General features: G+C 52.6%; 1 protein-coding gene and 2 long non-coding RNA genes across 9 annotated transcripts in view; 2 read left to right on the top strand and 1 right to left on the bottom strand.

Moving 5' to 3' along the window:
* The window catches only part of LOC123587584 (immunoglobulin lambda-1 light chain-like), an 876,584-nt gene extending 870,423 nt beyond the window's left edge, over positions 1-6,161 (top strand). For 5 of the 7 annotated variants that reach the window (XM_045457476.1, XM_045457479.1, XM_045457480.1 and 2 more), the window contains exon 4: positions 5,709-6,161. In XM_045457476.1, the coding sequence (XP_045313432.1) occupies positions 5,709-6,058 (350 nt within the window). In that variant the 3' untranslated portion in view covers positions 6,059-6,161. Of the gene's footprint in view, positions 1-1,686; positions 2,012-5,708 lie in introns of those variants that run through there. The other 2 variants (XM_045457475.1, XM_045457474.1) reach the window with 2 other exon arrangements.
* LOC123587609 lies at positions 1,901-25,116 on the bottom strand. Its single transcript, XR_006707406.1, has 5 exons — positions 25,107-25,116; positions 21,250-21,258; positions 9,063-9,073; positions 5,570-5,575; positions 1,901-2,010 (listed from the first exon to the last, which is right to left on the bottom strand). It is a non-coding gene; the product is annotated as an uncharacterized LOC123587609 (long non-coding RNA).
* On the top strand, positions 7,732-13,812 carry LOC123587619. The gene is made up of 2 exons (XR_006707419.1): positions 7,732-7,821; positions 12,547-13,812. It is a non-coding gene; the product is annotated as an uncharacterized LOC123587619 (long non-coding RNA).
* Positions 25,117-27,154: the final 2,038 nt, after the last annotated feature.

Below are 27,154 nucleotides of genomic sequence, written 5' to 3'. Positions count from 1 at the left end.
ACTCAGGATGGTCAGCTCTCCACTCAGGGTCTCTGGGCTCCAAGAGTCTGATGAGAATTGAGGGTGAAGGGCAAGTGACTGGGGGTTCATGCTGCCAGAGGGAACGTGGGGTGTGGGAAGGATTCTGGGGATGGCTCAGGCACCGGGTTCCTCCTCAGGGCGTCCCAGGCAGAGGACCGCCTGAAGCACAGTGAGGAGAGCCTTGGTCTGGGAACTTGGAGGCATGAAGGAGGAAGTGGGACAAGGGGTCAAGGAAGAAGGGTGGACATCAGAGCAGAGGTGGGCCCTGGGTCCTGGGACATTCCACCTCCACAGGGACAGTCAGGACATCAGCACAGGAAAGGTCTCAGGACACTCAGGCAACAAAGGTAAATGCCTTCACCACCACAGGAAAGCCTCCTGAGCAGATAGATATGTGGGGTCAGGATCTCCAGATACGGACAGGTGACAGGGACAGGGCTTGCCAGGCACTCAGCAATCTGAAGACAGACAGATCCCCAGTAAACTTCACAGAACAGGGAGACCCTTCAAAATAGACATAGCTCATCATTAAAGCTGGGTTCTAAGAGTCTGAGGAGAAGAGAGGGGTGAAGGCAAGGAAGTGGGGCACTCGGGCTGCAAGCAGGGCTGTGGGGTGTGGGAAGGATTCTGGGGACGGCTCAGGCATAGCATTCTGTCTTCAGCTCGTCCCAGCTGGAGGGCTGCCTGAAGCACAGCGAGCAGAGCATTGGTCTGGGGACTTGGAGACATGGAGGTGGAAATGGGACAAGGGGGTCTGGGGGAGGGAGGTCGTCAGAAGAGAATGGCCCCAGGGTTCAGGGACCTTTCACCTCTAGAGGAACAGTAAGGACACCAAGATCAGGACAAGTCTCAGGAAAGTGTCCTGTCAGGACACTCAGCCAGCAGGGGTACATCCCTTCACAGCATGCCACAGCAAGAGAGCTCTGTGAACAGATACATGGGGTCAGAGTCCCCTGATAAGGAGAGGTAACAGGGGCAGTGACTGCCAGGCTTCCAGAAACAGTAAGTGTTTAGACAGACCCACCAGAAAACCTCACAGAATAGGGAGACCCTTCAGAACAGGCATGGCCTGACCTCAAAACTGAAAATTCACCTCACCTGAAAACTCTCCGTCTACAAGACTCCCTGGAATCCAGCTTTAAGAACTCCTACTTCTTACCCACTCAGAATCGCCAGTGGGGGGTCCCTGTTGGGAGGTGGGCAAGGCTGCAATGATGGTGTGAGGGGCTCTGGGGGCAGGAAACCTACTTTTCAAATGGGAACACAGCCCTGCAACAAGGACAGACCAGCTATACAGAAACTGGGTAAGTGACTTGGCATTATGGCAGTGATACCAACATCCAAGGGCAGATAGATTCACAAGGGAAAGCAGGTCTCAGTGCCAGTGCCACCAAGTCCCAGGGGAGGACTGTGTGGATTAGGAGGACATGTGACCGGGAGAGAGTCTGAGGCCATGGAGGGACCCAGACACTACTGAATGGGCAGTCAGATTCATTCCAACAGAAGGTGAGTGACCCTACCCATGGCTGACCTGAACTCAGCCAGCTGGAGCCCTTGAGACCCAAGCCATGGACATGACAGAGCTGTTCCCCACATCGGGACTGAGATAGGAGCTGCAGCCAGGGACACCTAATCTCTGACTTACTGCCTCTCCCCACCCCACAGGTCAGCCCAAGTCGGCCCCCTCGGTCACACTCTTCCCACCCTCCAATGAGGAGCTCAGTGCCAACAAGGCCACCCTGGTGTGCCTCATCAGTGACTTCTACCCCAGTGGCTTGACGGTGGCCTGGAAGGCAGACGGCAACCTTGTCACCCAGGGCGTGGAGACCACCAAGCCCTCCAAACAGAGCAACAACAAGTACGCGGCCAGCAGCTACCTGAGCCTGTCACCTGACCAGTGGAAATCTAGAAGCAGCTACACCTGCCAGGTCACGCATGAGGGGAGCACCGTGGAGAAGAGAGTGGTCCCTGCAGAGTGCTCTTAGGTGCCTGAGACCCACACCCACCCAAGGGGATGTGCAGCCATTGAACCTCCAGGAAGGATTCCCCTTGTACCAAGACCATCCCAGCCCTTCTCCCAGCACCTAATAATTGCTCAATAAAATGTCTCTTAATCAGAAATCATGCTTTCTGGTCTTTTAGAGTTAACTTTTTGTGTTCTGAGCTCAACCATCTTTAGGGGGGGAAATCACTCTTTTGGCCTCTTGGGAAAGGAGTCCACAGAAAGATTGGCTTCCTCATGTTTTTTTAAGGGGTAGTTTAACTCTCAGCCAAAACTGTCTGAGAATATTCCTCAGCAGGAGATACAATCAGCGGAAACAGGAGAAACTATCCACCACAATGTCTGCATACTTTGCTTCTTGTGTGAACCATGTCCACTGCCAGTCATGGCTGCCCTCACTGATCTTGGGTCCCCATGATTTCTAGGATAATCCTGAGCTTCTCCCTGTACCTGGCGCCACACTGTCTACAACCTGCCCCCTCTTATGTGTCCATTCTTCTCTTTTTCTGGACCCCGACTCAATGCCATGTTTTCCCTGGTTTCCTACCCCATGTGAACATTCCCCATAATACCAGCCTAGAGCTTCCTCCCTTCCTTATGAGAACCTCTGTTCCTACCCCAGGAACAATCACATGTCTCCCCCCACCACCACCAACTCCCTGCAACACTTACTACAGGACCTTCTGTCTGGACGCTGGTCACTCACACCCACACTCCCATTGCTGGCACCTCCACACAACAGTGTCTCTTGGTTCCCACTTGCATCTAAGTTCTCTGGGAGACAGACACCAGCTATGCTCTCTAGGACCTGTTGAGGCCAGGCTAACCCATAAACCCACTTGTGCTTATGTAACCTGCCTGGGGCCTCTATGTTATAAATCAAGGCTCCCATTTTGGGAATGGGCTGCTGACAGGTTTCTCAACTGACTCATCTTCTTAGGATCTCAGCGTGGGATCTGATCATAACATACACAAGCACACACACAGGTACCAATAAACAGAAATATACATGCACACACATGATGATCACAGAACCATTGGTTCATTTATAACACTGCCATGGTGAACATCTCCATGGAAGCATCAAGACAACCTGGGGTAGAAGATGTTGCACTACGTCCCAGGATGGGACATGAATAAAAAAAACTTAGTCCCTATAGAAGCTTCAACACCAACCAGTGACAATAGAAGGCCCTGCAGATTGGGGTCTAGGTGGAGTGAGACAAGCAACCTCATGAGCTGGTGAGAGGGAGTTGAGAGCTGAAGTGAGAGCAAATCAGGAAAGACAGCAGGAGTGCTGGCTTAGTGTGCAACTGTGTCACAGAAAGAATGCCAGACCTGTGTGTCTCCTGTGTGAGCTCTGCAGGTAACATCCCTGGGCCTGGATGCAGGCCAGGGCCCTGGGTAAAAGAGACCCTCACAAAGTCATGGTCCAGTGTAGGGAAACAGTATGTGTCCTGTGTGGTGGGGCCACCCTGTGCTAGTGATGCTCCTGTACGTGGGGGCATGTGTGATTCTCAGTCAGTTCAAGGGAACAGCACAGACTCCCACACATCAGCTCAGGGCGAAATTGTTGGATCCAGTGCGTGCCTCCCCAAGCACGATGGACCCACCAGGTCTATCCAGCTTACATTCAGCCCACATACCCCTATGGCATGACAACTCTCCTCATGGGGCTAAGGACAGAGACTAAACAGCGATCATGCCACCTTCTAGAAGAACCAGCCAAAGGCAGGGATTCAGGAGCTCAGGACCCTATAGAAGGATCTAAGTTTTGGGGGGAAACATGAGTCTCCTCTCAACACTTTCCATTCCTGACCCCAAACCTCCACTGTTCCCTGTGTGGACGATGTAGTGATACATCCAGGACCTTCCCCATGAGTCCCAACTCTGCAAAGGGCTCCCAGCTCCATCACCTCTGTGCTGAAACACCCCTGCTCACCCCTTCTACAATGACATCCTGACACAGACTGAGGAGAGCACACAGCACCTTCCTAAGCATGGTGTTAGCTGAATTCTGATGCCATACCTAAAGAGGGTCTCTCCACCCCTCCCCATGACTGAGGATGGATGGAATCTGAACCCTCCATGGAACTGAAAATCCAGGTCACCAGCGATTATCCCCATCACCCACCCATCTGCCCAGCCAGCACCCGCAACAAGGAGGCTGGGCTTTGGGTCTCCTGGGCAGCTACAGGTTGGCCTGGGTCAGGGGTGGAGGGACTGACAGAGGGTTTGTGATCCAGACTGCGTCACGGTGTCCTATTTTCGGTAGAGGGACCCGTCTGACTGTCCTTGGTGAGTTTTCCCCCTTTTCCTCCTCTTTCAGATCCAGTGTACAATTTCAGGCTATTGTGCTTTCTACTGTGACCTGGGCTTAGGCTGAAGGTCTAGGAGGTCTGTAAGTTTTGCCTCTTTTATCTGCCCCTCATAGCCTCCACCAGTCCTGACTTGTCAGTTGTCTGGTCAGGGCTACAGGGGACCATCCCTGTAAACTGTTCCTGATCTAGACCTGAATTCAGACCTCACTGTGGCTCCAGCTCTCTTCTCATGGGAACCTTGTCCTCTAGACTCGGGGATGGTCGCCTCCCCATTCAGGGTATCTGGGCTCAAAGAGTCCGAGAATTTGAGGGATGAAGTGCATGTGACTGGGGTTTGGGCTGCCAGAGGGGCCATGGGATGTCGATTTTGGGGATGGCTCAGGCACTGGGTTCCATCCTTAGGGTGTCCCAGGCAGAGGACTTCCTGAATCACAGTGAGGAGAGCCTTGGTCTGGGTACTAGGAGACACGGAGGAGGAAGTGGGACAAGGGGGTCAAGGATTAAGGGAGAACGTCAGGGGAAAAGGGGTCCTGGTGCTGGGGCCTTCCACCTCCATAGGCACAGACAGGACACCAGAAACAGGACAGGTCTCAGGACCGTATCCTTCAGTCAAGACACTCAGGCAGTACAGGTACATCCCTTCATGGCCCACCACAGCAGGAAAGAGCCATGAGCAGATAGATATATGCGGCCAGAGTCCCCTGATACGGACAGGTGATAGGGACACTGACTGCCAGGCTTCCAGACATGGCAGTCAGAGTCCCCAGCATCAATTCACAGAACAGGGAGATCCCTCAGAACTGAAAATTCACCTTACCTACAAACTCCATCTACAGGACTCCCCGGAATCCAACTCCAGGGACTCCCACTTCTTACCCACTCAGCATCCCCAGGGAGGGTCCCTGTTGGGAGGCTGCAATGATGGTGTGAGGGGCTCTGGGGGCAGGAAACCTACTTTTCAAATGGGAACACAGCCCTGCAACAAGGAAGACTGACTATACAGTAACCGGGTAAGTGACTTGGCATTATGGCAGTGATACCAACGTCCAAGACAGACAGAATCACAAGGGAAAGCAGGTCTCAGAGCCAGTGCCACCAAGTCCCAGGGGAGGACTGTGTGGATTAGGAGGACATGTGACCTGGAGAGAGTCTGAGGCCATGGAGGGACCCAGACACTACTGAATGGGCAGTCAGATTCATTCCAACAGAAGGTGAGTGACCCTACCCATGGCTGACCTGAACTCAGCCAGCTGGGGCACTTGAGCCATGGACATGACAGAGCTGTTCCCCACATCGGGACTGAGATAGGAGCTTCAGCCATGGACACCTGATCTCTGACTTACTACCACTCCCCCGCCCCACAGGTCAGCCCAAGTCGGCCCCCTCGGTCACACTCTTCCCACCCTCCTCTGAAGAGCTCAGTGCCAACAAGGCCACCCTGGTGTGCCTCATCAGTGACTTCTACCCCAGTGGCTTGACGGTGGCCTGGAAGGCAGACGGCAACCCTGTCACCCAGGGTGTGGAGACCACCAAGCCCTCCAAACAGAGCAACAAGTACGCGGCCAGCAGTTTCCTGAGCCTGTTACCTGACCAGTGGAAATCTAGAAGCAGCTACACCTGCCAGGTCATGCATGAGGGGAGCACCTGGAGAAGAGAGTGGTCCCTGCAGAGTGCTCTTAGGTCACAAGACCCCCACCCACCCAATGAGGCCTAGAGCCACAGGACCTCCAGGAGGGACTTCCCTGAGACCAGGATCATCCCAGCCTTTCTGCCAGCACCCAATCAATGCTCAATAAATTGCTTTATTCAGTCATAAATTTGCTCTCTGGTTATTTGGGTTTAACATTTTTTGTCCTGAATCAACCATCTCTGGGACCATCATTGTTTTGGGTTTGTTGGAGAGGAACCCGCAGAAGTCATCCTCATTTTTTTTTTTAATTTTTTTTCAACGTTTATTTATTTTTGGGACAGAGAGAGACACAGCATGAACGGGGGAGGGGCAGAGAGAGAGGGAGACACAGAATCAGAAACAGGCTCCAGGCTCTGAGCCATCAGCCCAGAGCCTGACGCGGGGCTCGAACTCACGGACCGCGAGATCGTGACCTGGCTGAAGTCGGACGCTTAACCGACTGCGCCACCCAGGCGCCCCAAGTCATCCTCATTTTTATTTTGAGGAGTAGTTTTACTCTCAGCCAGAATTGCCAGAGAATATTCCAGAAGAGGAGATACAAACAGCAGAATCCAGATAGACCATCCTCTGCCATATCTCTATGCTTACTTTTCTTGCATGGACCACATCAGCCATCAGCAACACAGAAGTCCACTGCTCTTGGCTCCCCATGGACTCTTATATAATGTTTGAGCTCCTCTCTGGACCTGGGTCCTCACTGTCTGGTATTAGTCCCCCTCCTGAGATGTCCCACTCTCCTTCCATGAATGCCCTCACTTGATGCCATGTTTTCTTGGTTTCCTACCTCATACAGACACTCCACATCGTCACAGACTAGAACATTCTCCCTTTCTTATCAGCCCCCCCCCCTCTCCTGCCTCCCCAGGGACACTGTCCTGTGTCCCTCCCACAGACATCTCTGTCATACTTACTACAGAACCCTCAGTTCTTGGATCCTGGCCACTCAAACCCACACTTACACTGGGGGCCCCAGCTGTATTCAAGGCCCTGGGAGGCAGGGACCCCTTAGAGTCCATCCACTGCTGACGCCATCACAAGCACTAAACCAAAATGTCCCTGGGTGGTCACTGAGGCCATGAGTTCAATATCTAGATTACATTCTGGATTGTACCTTGGGCATATTTGAACTGTGAACTGACTCACCTTCTTAGGCGTTGTGAATGGGCCCTGAGAACCAGGAAGTTTGTTGTGCTAGGAGCTAGCTCAGGATGGCAGGTCTAGGCTCCTTGTCACACAGACAGACTAGACATGCACACACACACAATAAACTTTCAAGAACACACCATGACACAGGAACACCTGCTATTGCACACATGGCCATGTTGGGCATGTACCTAGGACATGTGGTGGCATCCAGAACCCTCCACGGGCCTCAGCTCTGCAGAAGGCACAGGCCCCGTGATGTCTGTGTTGGAAACTGTGCTGTCCGATCTCCCAGGTAGCATTCCCCAAGCAAGCTGAGCCATACACAGAGCTCCTGCCAGGAGCTACCTGAGTTATGATATGTCACTCAGGCATTCCCTCCTACCCCTCCATGGTGGGGGCTGGAGGGAAGCTCACCCCATGAGGAAGGGAAGGTGCATTGGGGAGGGGGGCCCCGTCTCAAGCTCCCATGGGCCAGCCCAACCCCCACAAAGAGGAGGCTGGACTCTGAGCCTCCCAAGCAGCTGCAGATGGGCCTGGGTTTGGTGGGGAGAGGGTATGGTGCCAGGGTGACAGAGGGTTTGTGTTCAAGGCTGTATCACTGTGCTATGTGTTCAATGGAGGGACCCAGGTGACGATACTAGGTGAGTCTCCCCCATTCTCTCTCTTTGGGGACCAGAGTCAAATTTGAGATCATTTTTCTTTCCTTTCTGTCCTGAGTGTGGCCTGAGGTCTGAATCACTCTGGCATTCTGGAACCTTCACCTTTTTGTCTGGCCATCCCACCCCCTGTAGCCTATTCCTGCTCTGAAACACCTGGTGGGGACAGAATGGGCCAGTTCCAGTGACCTCTTCCTACCTTTCCTCACTATGACTCAGAGCTCTCTCTCCAGTTAACCATCTCCTCCAGCCGCTAGGGTAGAAGGAGTCCTCATTTTTCTATATGGGATATTTTCATTCTTTTTTTTAAAAAATTTTTTTTCAACGTTTATTTATTTTTGGGACAGAGAGAGACAGAGCCTGAACAGGGGAGGGGCAGAGAGAGAGGGAGACACAGAATCAGAAACAGGCTCCAGGCTCTGAGCCATCAGCCCAGAGCCTGACGCGGGGCTCGAACTCACGGACCGCGAGATCGTGACCTGGCTGAAGTCGGACGCTTAACCGACTGCGCCACCCAGGCGCCCCTGGGATATTTTCATTCTTATCCAGAATAGCGCAGAGAATGTTTCAGAATAGAAGACAGGCCAGCAGGACAAGATAACCCACCTTCTGGACCTTCCCTATATTTACCATTCTTGTACTGACCATGTCCACCCCCAGTGGTCTTGGGGGCCCACTGCCTATGGTTCCCCAGGGCCTCCTTGTTGATGTCTAAGCTCCTCCCTGGAATCCTGGGGTCTCACTGTCTGGGACTGTGAGGTAAGAAGCTCCTCCTTGGAAGGGAGGAGAACCTGAAAAACAGAAACCCTGTTGAATACAGATAGACCAAGCCAGACAGACAGAAGCCCTATATGAAGATACTAGGGATATTTACCTGGGGGGAGATCTCAGACAGCCCGATGCTGTAGGACAGATGGATTTCCCAAGGAGATACAAGGTCTCAAGGCTGATGCCAGCCAGGACCAGAGGAGCTCAGGGGTGGAATGGTGAGTTATGAGGATGGGTGAACCTGCAGAGAGACTAAGACGAAAGACAGGGTGCCAGAGCTTCCCTGATTCAGGCACTGGGATTCCCCTGACAAACATGAGGGGTCTTTCCAGGCCCCATGCCCATCATCCCCAGCCCTGCTCCCTACACTGAATCAGCTCTCAATACAATGTCCTTTTGTCAATCAGAAACCATTGCTCTCTGTTCATTCTTTTTTGGTCTCATATTTAATTTGCAACCTTCCAGGATCCTCAAGGTGAGGTGCGTGCAATCCTTGGCACCCAGTGGGAAAGCAACCTGAGGGGAAACAAAAACACTCACGGTCTTCCTGGGGGCATCTCCCAGGAAACTAGTCAGGACATGAGGAGTCTGGTCACCTGAAGGAGTCTGGTCACTAGAACTTCAGTACCTCTGTCCCCTCCTTCCCCCATTCCTCCTCTAGCACACAGCTATGCCCACTCCTTGCTACCTCCCTGGTCTGAGTTGGCCAGGGCTGCTGACTTCCAGATAAGCCCTCCCTCCCTGACTTTGTGGGGACCCTCTACACCCCCAGTATCCTCTCTTTCCTTTGGCCTGGACCCCCTCTGCTCCTGGTCCTCACCTCCTGTATGCCCTCCTCCCCCTCTGCCCAGCTCAGCTCCCACCCACTTTTACCCACTCCATGTCACTCCCTCAGGCTGGAGCACCCATAGAGTTCAGGACATTCCAGTAATTTGGCTCCACAGGCTCTTAAATCTGGGGACCACTCTGATTTCTCACGCGATGGCAGGTTCAGAGATATAAGAGGAATAGGAGGAAGCCAGGAAGGAAACTGTCCCATAAAAGGCCTGCCCCAAGGTTCAGGTACTTGCCAAAATGAGCTCTGAGCTCCCCAGGAATCAATGCAAGGAGGGAAATAAGTGCCTCCTAATTTCTCTGAGAATAAACACAGCCTTTGCTGGCGGGAAACTGGTGTCTCAATGCTGTCTCAGGCATCTTGTACCATAATAAAAAGTGGGGACGTGTTTCACCCGAGGCCTCCCCATTGATAGGAATCAAGCTCTGACATACAGATAACTACCTGGCAGTCTCAGGATATGGCAATGACCATGAGGAGGCTATAGCTGCTTCTGCATAGGGAGTCCTCTGTCTCCTTTACTACCAGGTCACCATCACCAGGTGGTGTGGGGGTGCTTACATGGTTTCAGTTCCCTGATTTGCCCCAGTGTGGCTCAGCCAGGCAGGCTCCTGCCCCTGGATCCAGAATGGACCCTTGGCACAAAGTCACAGCTCCCTGCATCCACTGCATCTCTAAGCCCACTCCTACTCCACCTGATAGCCCCTTGGGTATTCCAGGACCTATGAGCCACTCCCCCACTCATGACCCAACTCTGCCAAAGAAAGATGGGGTACTATCTCAGGTGTGTGGCTCAGAAAGTCACCTGCCATCTTCTGGGGAGGGGGATGGAGCATCATTTATTCAGAACTATCTCCATTCAATCCTGGATGTTATTGGGAAAACCAGCATCCATCCGGGGACTTCCTTGGTGGCATTGGGGGCTTTGGAGGTCTGGGGTTCTGGCTGCTTTCTGACAATGAGGGGTGGTGAAAGGACCAAGGACCCTCAGCCCTTCCTGCTGGATCCCTGGGCTCCTACTCCTCCCCTGCACTATGAGGGGCTAGAGGGGGATGGGCCAGGCATGTCATTGTGGGCAGGGGCCACACTAAGTGTCCTGGGGAAATCTGTCCCTTGGCTCCTTGAGTTCATTTCCTATGGCTGCTGTCACAAATCATTACAAACTGAGTGCCTGAAAACAACACACACTTATTCTCTTATAGGTCTGAAGGTCAGAAGTCTGAAATGGGTCCCGAAGGCAGAAATCCAGGTGTCACAGGGCCACCCCTTCTGGGGACTCCAGACTCCTCTGGATCCCTGTCTGCATTCCTGGACTTTCGACCCCTCCTTCCCTCCTGTCAAGGCTTCAGTGGCATCTTCAAGTCTCTGTCCCTTGTTCTCTGACCTCTGCTTCCACTGCCACATCTCCTCTCTCTCTGAGCCTCCCACCTCCCTCTTCCCTTGGGAAGACCCTACCTGGGGCCACTCACATAATTCAGAATCATCTCCCCACCTCAAGGTCCTTAATTGTATCTGCAAAATCCCTGATACCAGGTAAAGGAACGGGTTCTGGGGGTTAGGACATGGACACCTTTGGGGGCCTTATTCAGCTTGTTACAGCAAATACTTGGCACACAGGAAGAGACAAGGCACACACACTCAAGGAATCAGAAAAGACTGTTTATTGTGCACCAGTGCCTGCCCAGCAGAGTCACCTCCAAAGGCTGAGCCCCGAACCTTGGTATCAGCCTCCTTTTATGGCTGGGATGGTAGGGGGTTGAGAGACAAAAGAAAAAGGGGAGGGAGCACTTATCAATGGTGCTATCTGACAGTTGGTGAACACAGGAGGCAAACAAGATTACAGAAGCCAAAAGTATGCAAGGGGAATATCCAGCCTTGGGCATCTGGCTGGCCCCTTTTATCTTGTTTTTATTAGCTTTTCTTTTCAAGCTGACCACAACACTATTGCTCAGTTTTCTAGGGGTGTGGGAGCTTTCTTCCATGTTCTTCTCCCTCCCTGCATCCTGCCCAGTCTGGGCCACTCCTAGGGCCTCCTTGCCCCAGGCTCACCCTGCACCGCACCCACCCCACCCCACCCTGCACCCACCCCACCCCACCCCACCCGCCTCTTTCAGTCCCTTCTCCTCCTAGGGTCACAGGAAAAGGACTTTGATTTTAGCTGTGGCTTTGGGGCATTTCTTCCAGCTGGTCCCCAGCTAAATGCTCTCTAGGCCTTACTTGTCAGTCATCAAACTGCCCTTGGAAGAAGATCCTATTATGATCCTTGTCCTATGGATGGAGACACCAGAGCCCAGAGACCCTGAGTGACCTGCCCAAGGTCACAGCAAGAACTGAACCTGGACACCCCAACACCATCTACTCCAGATCTCAGCTGACCCCGGGTCCCAGGCCACCCTCAGCACCCTGCCCACCCAAGCCAGGCCCTCCAGATTTGTCCAGCTTTATCCCTGGAGAGCTCTGAGTCCCCCTGGACTCACCTCCCTGACCTAGGACCCACGGCCTAAAAGGACAGAGTTGTAGGGACCAATGAGATACTGAGGGGGACAGGGCCTCAGGTTGGAGTATCTGCATTCCTCATGCTTCTTCACCTTCCTCTGGGTCAAAAATCAGGGTCAGGGCATGCAGGGGAGGGGCCAAAAGAAGGTCCCCTCCTCCTGGAGACCCCGCCTCAGTCTCAGTCCTGGGAGGTGAAGGTCACAGCAGGGCTCATCCTTAGCTGCCACACCACCAGGAGACTCAGTCCCTGGCAGCTGGTTTCTCCAGCCTAATCCCCCGACTCCCTTGTGCTAGCTGCTCCCCCTCAGGATCCAGGGATTCTCGGTAACACCTTCAGAGTCAGGGGGGATGATCTCCTCATGGAAAAGCACACAAAACTCTCTGAATGGGGGTCCAGGGAAAGGGGGTCTAGTGCCAAGCACAGCCACTGCTTCAGGGCTGGCTGTTGAATGGAGCCATTGACTCAAGTGGAATTCTCCAGATGGCACACACCCTGACAAGTGAGGACAGCAGGCTGCTTTCCCATTCTGTTCTTGGCTCCCCCCACCTCAGCCCACTTTCACCTCTGCCCTTTCCTGCTGAGAACCTTCCGGCACTCCCATTTCCTCTAGGATTACATCTGCTGCCCTGAGATGTCACCAAACCTCCAGGGGAAGGTGCAGAAGGGCATTCAGCAGAGGGGACCTGACTTCTGGAACCTTCAGGCCCCAGGATGGACAGACACCCTGTGAGGAAGTGCGGCATGGCAGGGCTGGAGGGTGATTGGCCTCTGGGACCCAACTCCCAAAAACTCTCCCACCCAAGTCCCCTCAATGAAATCTCAGTGACACCCATTTCCCTGCCATCACTGTAAATGCAAGCCACTCCAGTCCCCTTCCCCTGGCCCTGACTGGTCTGGCTGCAGCCAGCAGTCAGGGCGGCCTCAGGGCCCCCACTCCATCTCTATCAGAGAGCAGCTTCTCAGGCCCAGCACCAGCTTTCAGGCCTCAACATCTCAAATGTGAGGAGCCACCATCCCTCCCAAGACGGCCATGACAGGACCACAGACATGATCCCAGGCGGAAGAAGTGACCCAGAAGTAATGAAATGCCTGGCCTCAGGGATGGCCCATCTGTAACCTGACAAACTCTTGAGGATTCTATTTCCCAGTAAGAAAATAATGGGGCATCAGTGTGTGAACCCATCCTCTAACAGACTGTGTGGGAAACCCCCCGTAAAGCTGGGTCACTGGGCAGTCTGTCAGGGCCTCTGACCTCCCTGGGTTATTAGGCATCCCCGGTGACTTCCAAGGCACTCAGTCACTCCAGAGTAGACCATCTGGTGCCCCAGGATACCCCTCCAGGCCACCCCTTCACCTTTGCACACTCTGACCCTCCAGGATGGCACATCCAGGCCAATCTACCTTCCAGTCACCTTCTCCTGTCCCTCTGGCAGTAAACCCACTCTTTCTCCCACCCCAGAACTCATCTCGGATGCCACCTTCTCTCCTGTTGCTACCTACCTCTCACCTGCCCCCTATAGCATGACTCTAAGGACTCCGGGGCTCTACGGCCCCTTTACCTTGTCTCAAACTAGCTGGTCTCTCTGTCACCCCACCTCTCCCCTACATTTGCCAGGGTATCATCGATGGCCCTCAAGTGCCCTAATCCAACTGTCTCCTCACAGTCTTCCCCTCGGCCGACCTCTAGGTGGACTTGAGAACCGCACACCATTCTCCCCATCTTGAACTCCTCAGGCCCCCAAGGTCCCTCTCCTGAGCCTTCTTCTCTATCCTCTATCCTCCTCCATCCACTTTGTTCTGGTATTGCCACTCAGGGTCACAGGGAGCTGGCCCCATCAGCCACTCTTTCTAAGTCATAAACTAGATCTAAAAAGGGCTTGTTGTTGTTTGTTTTTGTTGTTGTTGTTGTTGTTGTTGTTTTTAATGGGCCCTATCTCCCAGCCTGGCCCTGGGCTCCACAACTCAACCAGGCTGCTGACCTCACTTCGGATGGTGGTGCCCTGCCCCAAAAGAGCCCAACAACCTGAGTCAGCTTGATGGGAGGCAGGGGGGGGTGGGGGGGAGGGGCTGAGGTGGGGGCCACACCTCCCTCCATTCCACAGAGGCTTGACCGAGTGCTGGGTCAACATCACTGGGCCCCTCCAGGACTGCTGCCCAGCAGTGGGATTGTCCCCTGTTCTGCCACAGTTGTTTTCTCATGGGCCATATGGACAGTGTCCCCTCGCTGAGCACTGCTTCTGATGTCTGACATGTTCTACCTGTGTGATTCCCAGATCCCCACCCCCCTCAACACACACAGGCAGGTGCTAATACCTCTACACACACACACACACACACACACACACACACACACACACACCTTAGGGATGAAGAGACAGAGGTTCCCAGAACTGGTCAAGGCCACACAGAGGATAGACACCCAGGCTTCCTGACCCAAGTCACCGCACCTCCCCCCATGCCAGACAGGAAGCTGCGCCTGCCGGTTCCTGCTGGTGTTCAGGGATCCCCAACCTGAGGCCACTGTCCCATAGGAGGAGGCTGTGCCTGTGTCAGACCAGGAAAAGGTGCTGGGCACATAGAACCCCACAACCTCCAGAAATCAGGGGCATCCTTAAGGGTCTTTAGAACCTGAGTTCTTCGTTCTATATTGATTTAGTGTGGGTAGGATGCAGGCAGGAGGGGAGTCAAGGGAGGACTCTGAATCCACAAAGCAAAGCAGGCGTGGGTGCTGTATATCTATTTTACAAAGAATTGAGGCTCTGACGGTGTGAGGAGGGGCACTGCTAGGGCCACATGGTGAGTTGCTGTTGACCTGTTCCCCAGGATCTTTCCACAGCAGCTCATCCCAACACATGTCATTCATTCATTCACACATTCATTCATTCAACAAACCCTCAGTGAGCACTGCTGTGGGCCAGAGCTGGGTGCAAGGGACAAAGACCACCTGCCCCAGAAGAGCTCATGTGCTACAAGGAGACAACTGTGGAGACTACTGCTGACCCCCACCCTCATCCTTTTTTTTTTTTATGGCTATAAATATTTTATTTTTTTTATTTATTTTTTTAAATATGAAATTTATTGTCAAATTGGTTTCCATACAACACCCAGTGCTCATCCCAACAGGTGCCCTCCTCAAGGCCCATCACCCACCCTCCCCTCCCTCCCACCCCCCATCAACCCTCAGTTTGTTATCAGTTTTTAAGAGTCTCTTATATTTTGGCTCCCTCCCTCTGTAACCTTTTTTTTTTCTTCCCCTCCCTCATGGTCTTCTGTTAAGTTTCTCAGGATCCACATAAGAGTGAAAACATATGGTATCTGTCTTTCTCTGTATGACTTATTTCACTTAGCATCACACTCTCCAGTTCCATCCACGTTGCCACAAAAGGCCATATTTCATTCTTTCTCATTGCCACATAGTATTCCATTGTGTATATAAACCACAATTTCATTCATCAATTGATGGACATTTAGGCTCTTTCCATAATTTGGCTATTGTTGAAAGTGCTACTATAAACATTGGGGTACAAGTGCCCCTATGCATCAGCACTCCTGTATCCCTTACCCACCTTCATCCTTGAGTTCCCCAGATCAGCTCCCAGCCAAGGGAGCAACTGATGCAACAGATTTTGCTCACTTAAAACTGAACCAACAGAAACATCAGCAGGATGCCTCCACCTGCCATCATGGTCCCTCATGGACCCTTAGAGCTGTCATAGTCCATTTCCCTGAAGGTCAATGACCAGGCGGGTCACACTGGGGCTGCCCTGCCCAGTTCAGAGCAGGGTCATCCCTCCCTTGAAGAAGTGACTGCCCCAGGACACCAAGCAAGCAGGTCCACACAGGATGAACGCCTCACAAAATAGAGAAGAGTAGCAGGTCAGGGGAGGGGAGCTTGGCCTGCCCCTGTCCTGTGACCTTGGGCAGCCCTCTCCCTTCTGGGCCTCCTGCCTGCTGGAGGCCTGGGCTCAAGGAGAGGACTGAGTCAGATAGGGTAAGGAGGCTGTGGCTTCCTTCTCAGACCAAAAGCCAGAGCCCAGAATAGCCTCAGGCAGGGCAGGGCAGAGGAACGCTGGGGGGAGGGGAAGAGAGGTTGCTGCTCAGGGCCCTGGGGGAGAGGAGAAGGAGGTGATAGCTTAGGGCCCTGTGGGGAGGGGAGGGAGGTGTCAGCTCTGGGCCCTGGGGGAGGGGAGGGAGGTGTCAGCTCTGGGCCCTGGGGGGAAGGGAGGGAGGTGTCTTCTCTGGGCCCTGGGGAAGCCCAGGACTCCTAAGGAGCTGAGCTGCAAGACACTCCCATCTGCCCACCCCCCTGTGAGGCCTGCACAGGCATGGAGGCAGTGCTGCTCAGCCAAGCCTACACAGGGGACACCCTCATCCTTCACCCCCACAGTATTCACTGAGCCTGGCAGCACTGAGAATGGGGTCTGTCCCCAGCTTGTGTCTTCTGGGGATATGGACACCAAGAACACCCACACCCCAGCACAAAGATCCAAACCCAGGTTTCCAGCCACCTGGAAAATACAGTTTCCAGGGGTGTCGAACAGTCACCTGCCCACTGTAATGCCCACTGTAATGGCTTAGTGACACATGAGACAGCACAATGACAATCCACATCTCAGAGTGGACTCTCCTTCACCCTCCCTCCCTCCCTACATATCAGCCTCTTCTCTGAGGTCTCCGTGGCCTCAGCAAAGGTTCCACATCTTCCTGTATGATCACACATCTAACCTCCTCCATGTGGCTCCTGAACAGGATGTGTGGGAGGACAGGGGCCAGGTGGCAGGTGTCCCCGGCTGCACACATAGGGAGCATCTGAAACTAGCATCCACAGAGCTGGCCAGGTCTTTCCCGAACATTGTAGTGCAAAGTCCCCAGAGGCACCTTGCACAGGACACCTTTGTGAGGACTTTCTAGGGTGATCTGGGGGAACCTCTGCTCCTATTCAGATACCTTGAGAAACTGCAGATGGCCTCAGCTGTCACAGAGGGTACTGGGGTTGGGGCAGGGCCAGTTTTTCTAAAAAGCCAGTCGATCACTTGGGACCACAACAAACCTAATTCTATTTGGGCAGGAACCCCGCAAGTGACAGTCACCCCCAAAACAGAACACCTGGGTCTAGAAGGGAGTGTTGGAGGGGGGGGCCTGTGTCCTGGATATTACCGGTTCAGGCCTGTATCCTGGTGTAGTTATTAATAGTCCTCCTTCCACTCCCAGAAATGTCTCAATTTAGATGATAAATTTGGTTTTTTAAGGTTTGGTTTTTTTTTTTTTTTGAGAGAGAGAAAGAGAGAGAATGAGCAGGGGAGGGGCAGAGAGAGAGAGAGAGAGAAAGAGAATCCCAAGCAGGCTCTGCACTGTCAGGGTAGAGCCTGACACAGGGCTCAAACTCACAAACTGTGAATTCATGACCTGAGCTGAAATCAAGAGTCAGACGCTTAACTGACTGAGCCACCCAGATGCCCCTAGATGATAAGTTTTGTGAGCTCCTGTTTGCCGAATGAATGATGCTCTTTATAATGAGTTATAATTGGGGGGCAGGTGGCAGAAAGCCAACCATGAGGCCCTGCAGTCAGCCGTACCAGACATCATGCAGCACCATCAAGTGCTCAATGGGTCAGGCCTTGACAGAGGCACCACCATGGGACATGCAGCTGCCAGGATGGCCTCACCAGGGGCCATACCTGGGGGTCACCATGAGGTTCCTGGTCTCTGTGGGCCCCTCCCAGAGCCCTTGGGTGTGAGTTCACACCAGCCTAGCCCATGAGAGACCACGGTGTGACCCTGACTTTATTTCCCACCCAATGACACTATAGCATGTATGGGGACCAACAAGGGACAGGTCCTCTGGCAGCCCTTGTCTCCAGGAATCCAGTCGGTATCAGGGAGAATGTCTTGGGGAAACCAGGACAGAGACCAGGGGCAGGACTGAGTGACTTTTGTGGACAGCATCACAGAGCTAGGGTCATCAGAAGCCCCTGTGTCCACTCTGGGGACAGAGTAGCTGATGGTCAGCATGACTTACCAGGGCATCCCTTTGTGGTCACACCCTCTTCCTGTGGCCATATCAACACCCTTGACTCGGCCCCAGGTCCCTCCTGCTCTTCAGTGTCCAGACCAGGGACATTTCATGTTAGGGCCAACAGCCACCGAGTGTCCACTAAGCATATGCTATGCCCAGTACTTTGCTGATCCAGAGCCTAGACCTGCCATGCACCCTCACTGGGTCAGGCAGTTCCTGCCCACCCAGTGCCCAGCCTTCATGGGGAGGTGTTGGAGTCTCCTGACCACCCCAGGGAGGAGAAAGGAAACTGGCCAGACTCAGCCTGGCTGCCAGCAGAGGACAAAAAGGCTGCCATGGGCCAGGCAGCCAAGAGCGGCTCTGTGAGGGAAGGGATGCTGGGTCCAGGTTTGCAGGGCAGAGCAGGCTAGAGAAGGTGGGACTCCAGAGCGGCCAGGGGAACCCCATTCTCAGCTGTCCCTAGTCAGACAGGAGCTCCAACTCAGTTCCAGTGTGGACCAAGGCACAGCATGGATGAGGCCTCTGACCCAGAACAAAGTCACCTGGTCAGCATGTCTTCCCTAGATGCCTATTATGTGCAGAAACCACAGTGGGGACAAGGCAGGCACAGTCTTACTTGCAGCACTCACATTTGAGGGAGACAGAAACAAGCCTAACAGATAAGTGAATGGTGTCATACAGGAGACAGAGTTTGTGCCATGGAGAAAATAAAGTAGGGTGAAGGAGCCAGGCAGCATCTGGCCAGGGTCTCACACCCAAGCAGCTAGAGGAGGCCAGGGGGCCAGGAGGAGCCCTGACTCAGAGCCAGGTCCCTGTAGCTGTAATTGGCTGCTTGGGGCCTCAGTTTCCCCTCTGTACAGCCTGGTTGATAATAATGGAACCTCACCCCCTGGAGGGAAGGGAGGGCCAATCAGATGGAAAAGTGGATGTTTTGCTTGTCTCCGTGGTTTATTGTTGTTGCCATTATCATGGGGCTGTTCCAACCCCAGCCAGCACCTCAGGGGCCTGGCACCTTCACCCCCATGCAGCTGGCCTGGTGAAACCAAGAATCCCTGATGCCCAAAATAGCTGGGGAAACCCAAACTGGCCCCAACCCCTGCCCGAGTAGCAGGTGCCTCCTCCCCAGAGTAGGGAGGGGGTCCAGCTGCAGAAGATTCCACAAGCCCAGCTGGAGAAGGGGCCTGCATCCCATCATCAAGGCCCCCCAAGCCCCTGTGCCCAGGCCTGAGCCGGGCAGGGTTTGAGATCACAGTCAACATTCAGGAGCAATATTCTGTTCTACGTCAATTCTGCCCCCTCCTCGGGATGCCCCATGAACCTTCCTAAGTGCCACAGATGGATGTGCCACTGAATGTGGGACACAGCCAGACTCTTGTTGCTCAGAGGAGCCCTGAGTGGTCATGGTAGCCGGGGCTAGACATGAGACACTTGGTCACGCCTGACCTGCTGCTCCCAGACCTAGAACTCTGGGGACTGGGCCGAGTAGAGGGAAGGGGGGAGAAATGTAGACCCTCACAGTCACTACTCTGGGAGCCCAAGGTCTGGGTAGCCTAGAAGCACAGCCGTCCCTCAAGAGGCCTCATGGGGTCCTTCCCCAGTGGTCAGGACCTCAGATGGGTCAGTCACTTATATCTCTGTCCATACATCCATCTGTTTGTCTGTCCATCCATTCATCATCTACCTACCCATTCATCCATGAAGCCTCCCTGAGGCTTTCTGGGGGCCTGGCCTGTGAGGGGCTCTCAACTGCCCATGTCCCAGGAAAGGTGGGACTGGTCTAGCCAAGGTCAAAGTGAGACCTGGAAAGTACTTGCTTCACCTTTGGAAGAGGGGCTTCAGCTACCATTCACTGCCTAGTCTGACCATGTACTGGGTGCTAGGTCTAGACACTAAGGGCAAAGGTATGACAGGCCCCCTGCCCAGTGGGCAGCCAAACTCCCCAAGCTCCCCCCACCCCCCATTACAGACCTTCTTGATCTACCCTCCAGGTTGACTTCCCCTTTTCTCCTCTCCTCCCTGTCCTTCTCCAATCAGAGATATTCCCAGGACATTCCAAGGTTCTGAGGTCTTGATAGGGATGGGGAATAGGAACCCAGGACCCCATCACATATGCCTGGATTCACCCCCAAAGATGGCAAATCTCTTCTACCAGCTCATTCTTGGGGGGTACCACCAGAAACTCCCCCAGCCCAGGGAAGCCAGGAGCCAGGCCTACTGGCATCTGCCAGAACACCACATCACCTGACACAGGAGATGTGAAGTATCCCGTGGGCAGGCCTAGGGCGAGTGCCCCTACTGATGAGCCTGGGAGAGTGTGGCCCTCACTCCAGACATGGGCAATCACCTCATCAACACTGTTCACTCACATCACCCCCCACCTGCCCACGACAGACCCATACATGCCTGGCCCAGGTAACATCCTGGGGGTGAAGCTAAAATGATGGACACTCATCCCTGCCCAGCCCAGAGCTTCAGTACAGATGAGACCCTCCTCCCCAACAAACATTGGTGGAGAAGACAAGGAGTGGGGGATTCTGGGTGTCTTGCACAGTAGGAAAATGGGGTCTGGTGGCAGCAGAAACTTTGGCAACCTCAAAACAGGGCCTGGGAGGTAGACCCCCAGAGCTGGAAGGACAGAGGTAGGGAGGACATCCTGGGGGGTCAGCATGAGCAAAGGCACAGAGTGGGACTGCAGCACCCCTCAGCTGGTGCTCTCAGGCTCCAATGAAACACCCTGACCCTCCACCTCAAAGATCCCAGACTCCAGTCTCCCATGCTGCCTGGCCCACCATCCTGCTCACCACCTGGAAAACCCTGGCATTCTGTGCCACATGATTGAGCCCTGACCCGGGAAGGAAAGAGAATCAGACACAGACAGTGAGCATCAGGCAGAGGAGAGGGGGCATCCAGAGGATGCTGGGAGACAGGCCAGGGCAGGGCCAGAGAGGCATTCAGGATTTGTCCAGAGCCCTGAAGCCTAGCAGAAGCGTAGGGGTAGGGCCCTGAAGGCCTCAGCACTGACTAGATCTTCGATTCCAAAAGGCAACAAATCCCTGAGACCCTATTGAGTGGCCTGTTGTCCCTGTACCATTTACAAAACATGGTGACATGTGGTATTCAGCTGAGCCACTCAGGGATTCTGTGAGACTGACAGCCAGGATCATCATCCGATTTCACAGGTGGGAAAACTGAGGCTCAAAATGGTTAACATCACAGAGTGAGCCAGGGCGAGCTCCCACATGTCCCAACTCCCAGCCTCTCATCTGATGGGTGGAGAAACTGAGGCCAGCAGAGAACAGGGCCTGCCTGAGTTCACATAGGGGTGTTCTGTATGGAGAGCTGTCCTCTGCCAGGCACCAGATATGCTCACATGGGATAGCCTCCCTCTATCATTCTGCAGCCCCAACTCCCTTTCAGGTGTACAGAAAAGGGGCCCAAAAGTGGATGTCAGGCAGAGCCAGGGTTACAGACCCCTCGGACAGTTCCTCTGCCCCACTGCTGAGAGGGGGGAGGACCAGCAGGCTAAGGGCCTTGGGGAGACTCTGCAGTAGAAGCCCAGACCCCAGGGCTGGCAGGCAGGGCTCCCCATGCACACACAGCCATTCTCTACCCTTGACCTTGGGTGATTTGTGTCTCCTCAGTTTCCTCATCTATACAAGGGGGAGATAACTAGTCTCCCCCCAACAGGGTAGGTGTGGAGATTTAAGATGATGCCTATGATGTGCCTAACCCATGGTGCCCTTCACCAACCCCCACCTATTGCTGTCATTTCCTAGGCTGTTGCCCAGGGGATGCTGCTGACATGCTATGTGACCCTGGGCAAGTCCCTTCCCCTCTCTGGGCCCCAACTTTCCTGTCTGCTCAAGGAGAGCTGGGTGAGAAGCCCCAAGGGCCAGAACCTGTAAGAAAACTAGGATTCTGGATGAAGAGGTTGCATAGGGAGGCCCTGGACCTGCAGGGACAGTGAGGTCCAAGGTGGAAGTTAGGTTGGGGAGGGGATCTGGGCAAGGGAGGCCGCGTCATGGCCCTGCCTGCAGCTGGCCACCTACGGGAATCCCCAGGCTAAAGTTAACCCCGCGTTGGCTGAAACCAGAACTCAGGGGTAACCAAAAGAGAGAAGTAAGGGGAAGAGAAACCCAGCCTGCAGCCAGCAGGGCGTGGGACGTGTGACAAACAGGGCCAGGTGTGGCCAGGGACTAGGACAGGGGCAGTTTCAAGGCTACAGCCGGATGTTTGTGCAGCTCCCAGGTGGGGGTAGCAAAGCCCTCCCCAACCAAGCCCCCTGGAACCCTGGCTGGTCATGGTGCTGCCCCCTGGCTGCCTCCCCGAGCTCAACTTTGAGTCCTGGAGTCCTGGAGGGCTCAGCCTCAAGGCATCTAAGAACCAGCCGGTGGTGGTCCTCCATTGCCAGTAGGGCCCCAAGGAAGGGATAACCAGGGTCACAGAAGGAATCAGCACTGGAGGGAGCACCTGGGGACTGGAACCCCAGCCTCAGGTCCTCCCAGCAGCAGAATGAACAGATGACAGGACCAGTGGGTGAGCACAAGCATCCTGATCTCCCAAGACCCCATGATTCCAAAGGGACTCAGGGAGACACAGCCCAGCCTTTCTGGAGGAAATTCATCCCCTGTGTCCTGGCCTGTTAATGCACTTCCCTTTGACCCTAAGTCCTGCTGGTAAAGATTCATCACCAGCACAGTGCACCCTGTAGCAGCTTTCTAATAGCCATACGTTCAGACAGCCAAATTTCACAGCTCCAAATAGCCCCAGATAAGTGCTGTGGACCAATTCCAGAGTGGGGAACAGTGGCACACAGGCAGATGACAAGAGAAGGTCTCATCTGAGCCCATCCTTGTGAAAAGGACATGACTGCATGCAGAGAAAAGTCTGAAAGCATACACACAAACATACTAACAGGAGTCCTCTCTGGTAGTGAGATGTTTGCTTTATTTTCCTCTTCATCCTTTTCTGTATTTTCTGATTTCTCAAAGAAAATGTGTTATTTTTATTTGTTATTTTTTTATAGTTTATTTATTTTAAGAGAGAGAGACAGAGAGAGAGAGAGAGAGGAAGGGGCAGAGAGAAAGGAGAGAGAGAATCCCAAGCAGGCTCCTGCTGTGAGTGCAGAGCCCAACATGGGGCTTGATCTCACAACTATGAGATCATGACCTGAGCCAAAATCAAGAGTTGGACGCTCAGCCAACTGAGCCACCCAGGCACCCTAAACGTGTATTACTTTTATAATCAGAAAAAAAAACAAGAAACTGATTAAGATCAATGATCCTCTAAAAATGGCATATTGGAAGATTTGAACAGCATCTGACGTCTTGAACATGATGTTATCCCAAAGAGGTCACAAGACAAGATGTGACACGTGTGAACATGTGTTTCTGTCTCTATATCCATAGTTACATCCATACCTGTATCTGTGAGCTGGGGCTACCTGTGGCTGAAGCTTTAGGTAAGGTTGGTTTTCACTTCGCACATTGGACTTTTATGATTTTCTACAGTGATTATACATTTATTGTATAATTATAAAAAATGAAGTTTTCCTCACTTAAGGAAGTGTCTTTTTTTTCAACCCTTAACATCCAGCAAATATTTCTTGCTCACCTGCTATGCCCATGACCTGCCAAGTGCAGGGTTTGGGATAACATTAATGGAGAGACAGAGGGCTATTCTCTCGGGCAGTGATACAACAGGGGACATGTATATGGAAAGAGTCATTACAATACTAATATGGACTCTTTCCCCTAAATCTCAGGTCCTGTCCACATCCACAATACTCCATTCTAGCTCCAGCTCCACACAGGGTCAGAAAGCAGAAGGGAAGTTGCTAAGCCACTAATAAAAGAAAGAAGGTATTCTGGGAGTGGTGAATACCTACCTAGCAGCAGGCATTTGGCAAGGAAGATTAGAGGAAAGCAGTTGAAAACAGAAGAGTAAGCAATTGCAAACCAAGAGTTTAAGCAATTTCTGCAAAGAGTAATAAAAAGCTTCCTACACACAAAGCAGATTAGCGTGAGGCAAGGTCAGTCCAGAATCAGCAGATATGATGGAAAGAAGCACCTTCTGAAGCAGACAAGAATAAACTTTGAGAATTTTCCTCAGTTCCTTGGACAGGAAGAATTATCTAGTATGCATAGGTTGGAAGACCTAGGTTGACAAACTTCTCTGCCACACAGATGACAACGTACCTTGGCAATCACTTCCTCTCCCCGTGTTCTGATCCAGTCAGTATTGATCATATTAGTTGCTACCTCCTATGTCCATTAATGCAGAATGCAAGAGAAATGTGCATAAATCCCTTCCCAGTATGCGTGGTTCAATGAATCACAGAAACAGGTTAGAAATTGTTACTGGAGCCTCACTCTACAGTACCTATAGTTCATTAATTCTAATCTTGTTTATGTTAGTAACATAGTATGTTGTAGATATGTCATTTCTTACATTCACAAAATCTCGAAAGAAGCTCTACATTGAAGCCTATGCTGCCAGCTATCTCGTCTATAAGTAACATGTTGACAGACGCTGTATCCCAGCTGTTCACTCCTCACTTTCTCCACAAGTTTTTAGCCCAATGCAGTGAGTCGGGTGCTGTGACCTAGAGCCCAAAAGAATAGCAATTCCACAGCTACCACTCCAGTCTGCCTGCTGCCTGCCTCAGCTGCCCCTTCCAGGACCCCCATTGACAAAGGGAAAGATGTGACTCCTTCCAGGTATGCAGACTGCTCACCTTACTCCCAGCTCAGGGCCAGGGAGTTACAAGGTTCTCAATACACAATTCGAATGAGGGGAGCAGGAAGGAAGAGATGGATGTGTGTGCACATGATGACTGGTGATAAATGAATGGATGTGTGGATGGATAACTGATGGGTGGGTAGAGGAGTCAATGTATTGATGGGTTCTTGGGTAGGTTAGTTTTGGATGGGTGAATGGGTAGACAGATAGTTAGGTGGCTGGGAAGATCCTTACCATGAGAAACACAGAATCTTGGCCCCTGGCAGCTCTGTGCAAAGTGACTGAACCCAACATTTGGGTTCTGATGCTGACGCTGACTTGAGTGTGACCTTGGGGCCATGACCACCTGAATGTCTTTAGGCTTTGTCCCCTCACAGGCAACAAAGGTGTCAGTCAGTATCTGCCCTGCCCACCTCACCAGCTCAGCTGCTGGGAAGTCAACTAAAAGGACGGGCAGGCACGAAGGTGCTTTTGGAACTCCAAAGAGTTTCCCAGCTGTGTTCTTGGTGTGGACAGACCTTGCAGATCATCGAGCTGACTCCCCGCTGGAGGTTGGATCACAGCTTGTGAGAAGAGCCTGAGCTTGGAGCTTGGGGCCTGGAGCCCGGACAAACCTGGGTTCTAGTCCTGACTCCACCACTTTCCAAGTACATGACCTTAAGCAGGTGACTGTCTTCTCTGTGTCCTCCTCTGTCATGTGCAGGTGACGATGATGATCCCTCGGGGCCGTGTGAGGATTCAGGAGGATAATTCTGGAAAGCACGCAGCACAGCACCTGGCAGGGCTAAAATAATGGACGTGAGGTCTGCTGTCTGGAGTCACAAAAAAGAGGCTCAACTGTTCTCTCCCCACAGTAGGATGCCCTGGAGGCCTGAGGTGTTCTAGGATGTCTAACTCACAAGTTCACAAAACCCTGAAATTTTTCTGTATAAATGTGCATTGTGGGGAGAGGTCCAGGGCTTTGTGCCTGGAGGTTAACCACACTGATCCAATCTAAGACCCTCATTTAGGAAAATAAGGCCAGAGGCTCACCCATGAGCACTTGGTGAATCAGGGGATAGCAAAGCACACAGGGATTCAGTCCACTATGAGAACTTCCCTGCCCAGGAGCAGGGCCCTGCCCTGGAACACAGGCCTGAGATAGTGTCACCACCACCTGGAAGCAGCGTGCACCAGGCAGGGGCTTCCAGATCTGGGGTGGGTGGGGACAGGAATAGAAACAACAGGGGCCACCATTTGGATGAAGCAGTGAGACTGTGGTGGAATTTCAACTTTGTTTTTAAATTCGTCTCTCAAAATTGTTCTACTCTCAGAATAATATTAAAGTTGAGGGAGAAAGAGGTAGTGGCTGGTGGAAAAACAACTCGGCCCACTCCCCCAGGGACCTGCAGTTCTAGTTCAGGAGCTTGTGTTAACAAAAGTCAACAAAACCAGAGTCCGAAACAAAAAGAGCTGATCAAACATGAGTGTGACGAGGCGCCGGCCAGAGGACGTGGAACGGATAATGCAGGAAGGAGATTGCTGAGCCCGGAAGAGATTTCACCCCTACTTCAGGGCCATCCTAGCAGAGAGATTCGGGCACCTCTGGGGGCCCAGACTCCAGGCCCAGGTGGACACAACAGGAAGTAGATGCGCTACAGGGACGCAGGTGTCAGCTCAGCCTAAGGAAGAATCACCTTGTTTGTTCTTCTAAGTTCCTCTCAAAACAGAGTTTATCGGTCTTGGTCTTCAGTTTTAAAATAATAACTGCTTACTGTAAACAACATGAAAAGCAAGAAAAACAAACAAGAGGGGAAAAACAAAACAAAACCAAACACCCCTCATACCTCACCCAGAGGAGCCAATGCTACTATTTTGAAGGATATTTTAATCCTATTTTCATTGTAAACTGTAACAACCACAAAATAAATAAAATGCGTCTGTCTGTTTAAATAGTAATAACAGCGGTAACAGTTGCACAACATTGTGAATGTACTAGATGACCGAACTGTTCATTTTTAAATGGCGAACTCTACATGATGTGAACTTTCCATGAACTAGCCCCACAGGCTCTGACCGTGACCAGGACCTCAGGAGCCCTTGCGTTAGCTATCTCTACACTTTGTCCAATAGTTTTATGTCCTCCGGGTGCCCTTGAACCAACTGTTTGTCGGCTTCGCCTGTTTTTTAACTTCATATAGATTCAGTGAGGCTGCGTGTGTTTTCTCTCTCTCAACACTGCGCCTTTGACATCCACCCATGCTGATGAGGCTCCTTTTCACTCCCGGAGGAGCCACCACCAGGCTGTGCGCCTGGCCTCCAGAGCCAGCCCGCCACCACCTTTGGAGCCCCGAGTTAGGGTTTCTCCGGGGTTCTATCAACATGCAACCCACGTTGTTTTGATTTGTTTTGTTTTTAAAAATGGAGACAGCTTAGTTTTTTTTCTGATTACAAAAAGGAATTCAAAGATTCTTCTAAAATA

Source organism: Leopardus geoffroyi, chromosome D3 (genome assembly GCF_018350155.1).
Source record: "Leopardus geoffroyi isolate Oge1 chromosome D3, O.geoffroyi_Oge1_pat1.0, whole genome shotgun sequence".
NCBI classification, from domain to species: Eukaryota; Metazoa; Chordata; class Mammalia; order Carnivora; family Felidae; genus Leopardus; species Leopardus geoffroyi.
The sequence above is the reverse complement of the archived record's forward strand: the minus strand, read 5'-3'. Positions and strand labels throughout refer to the sequence as shown.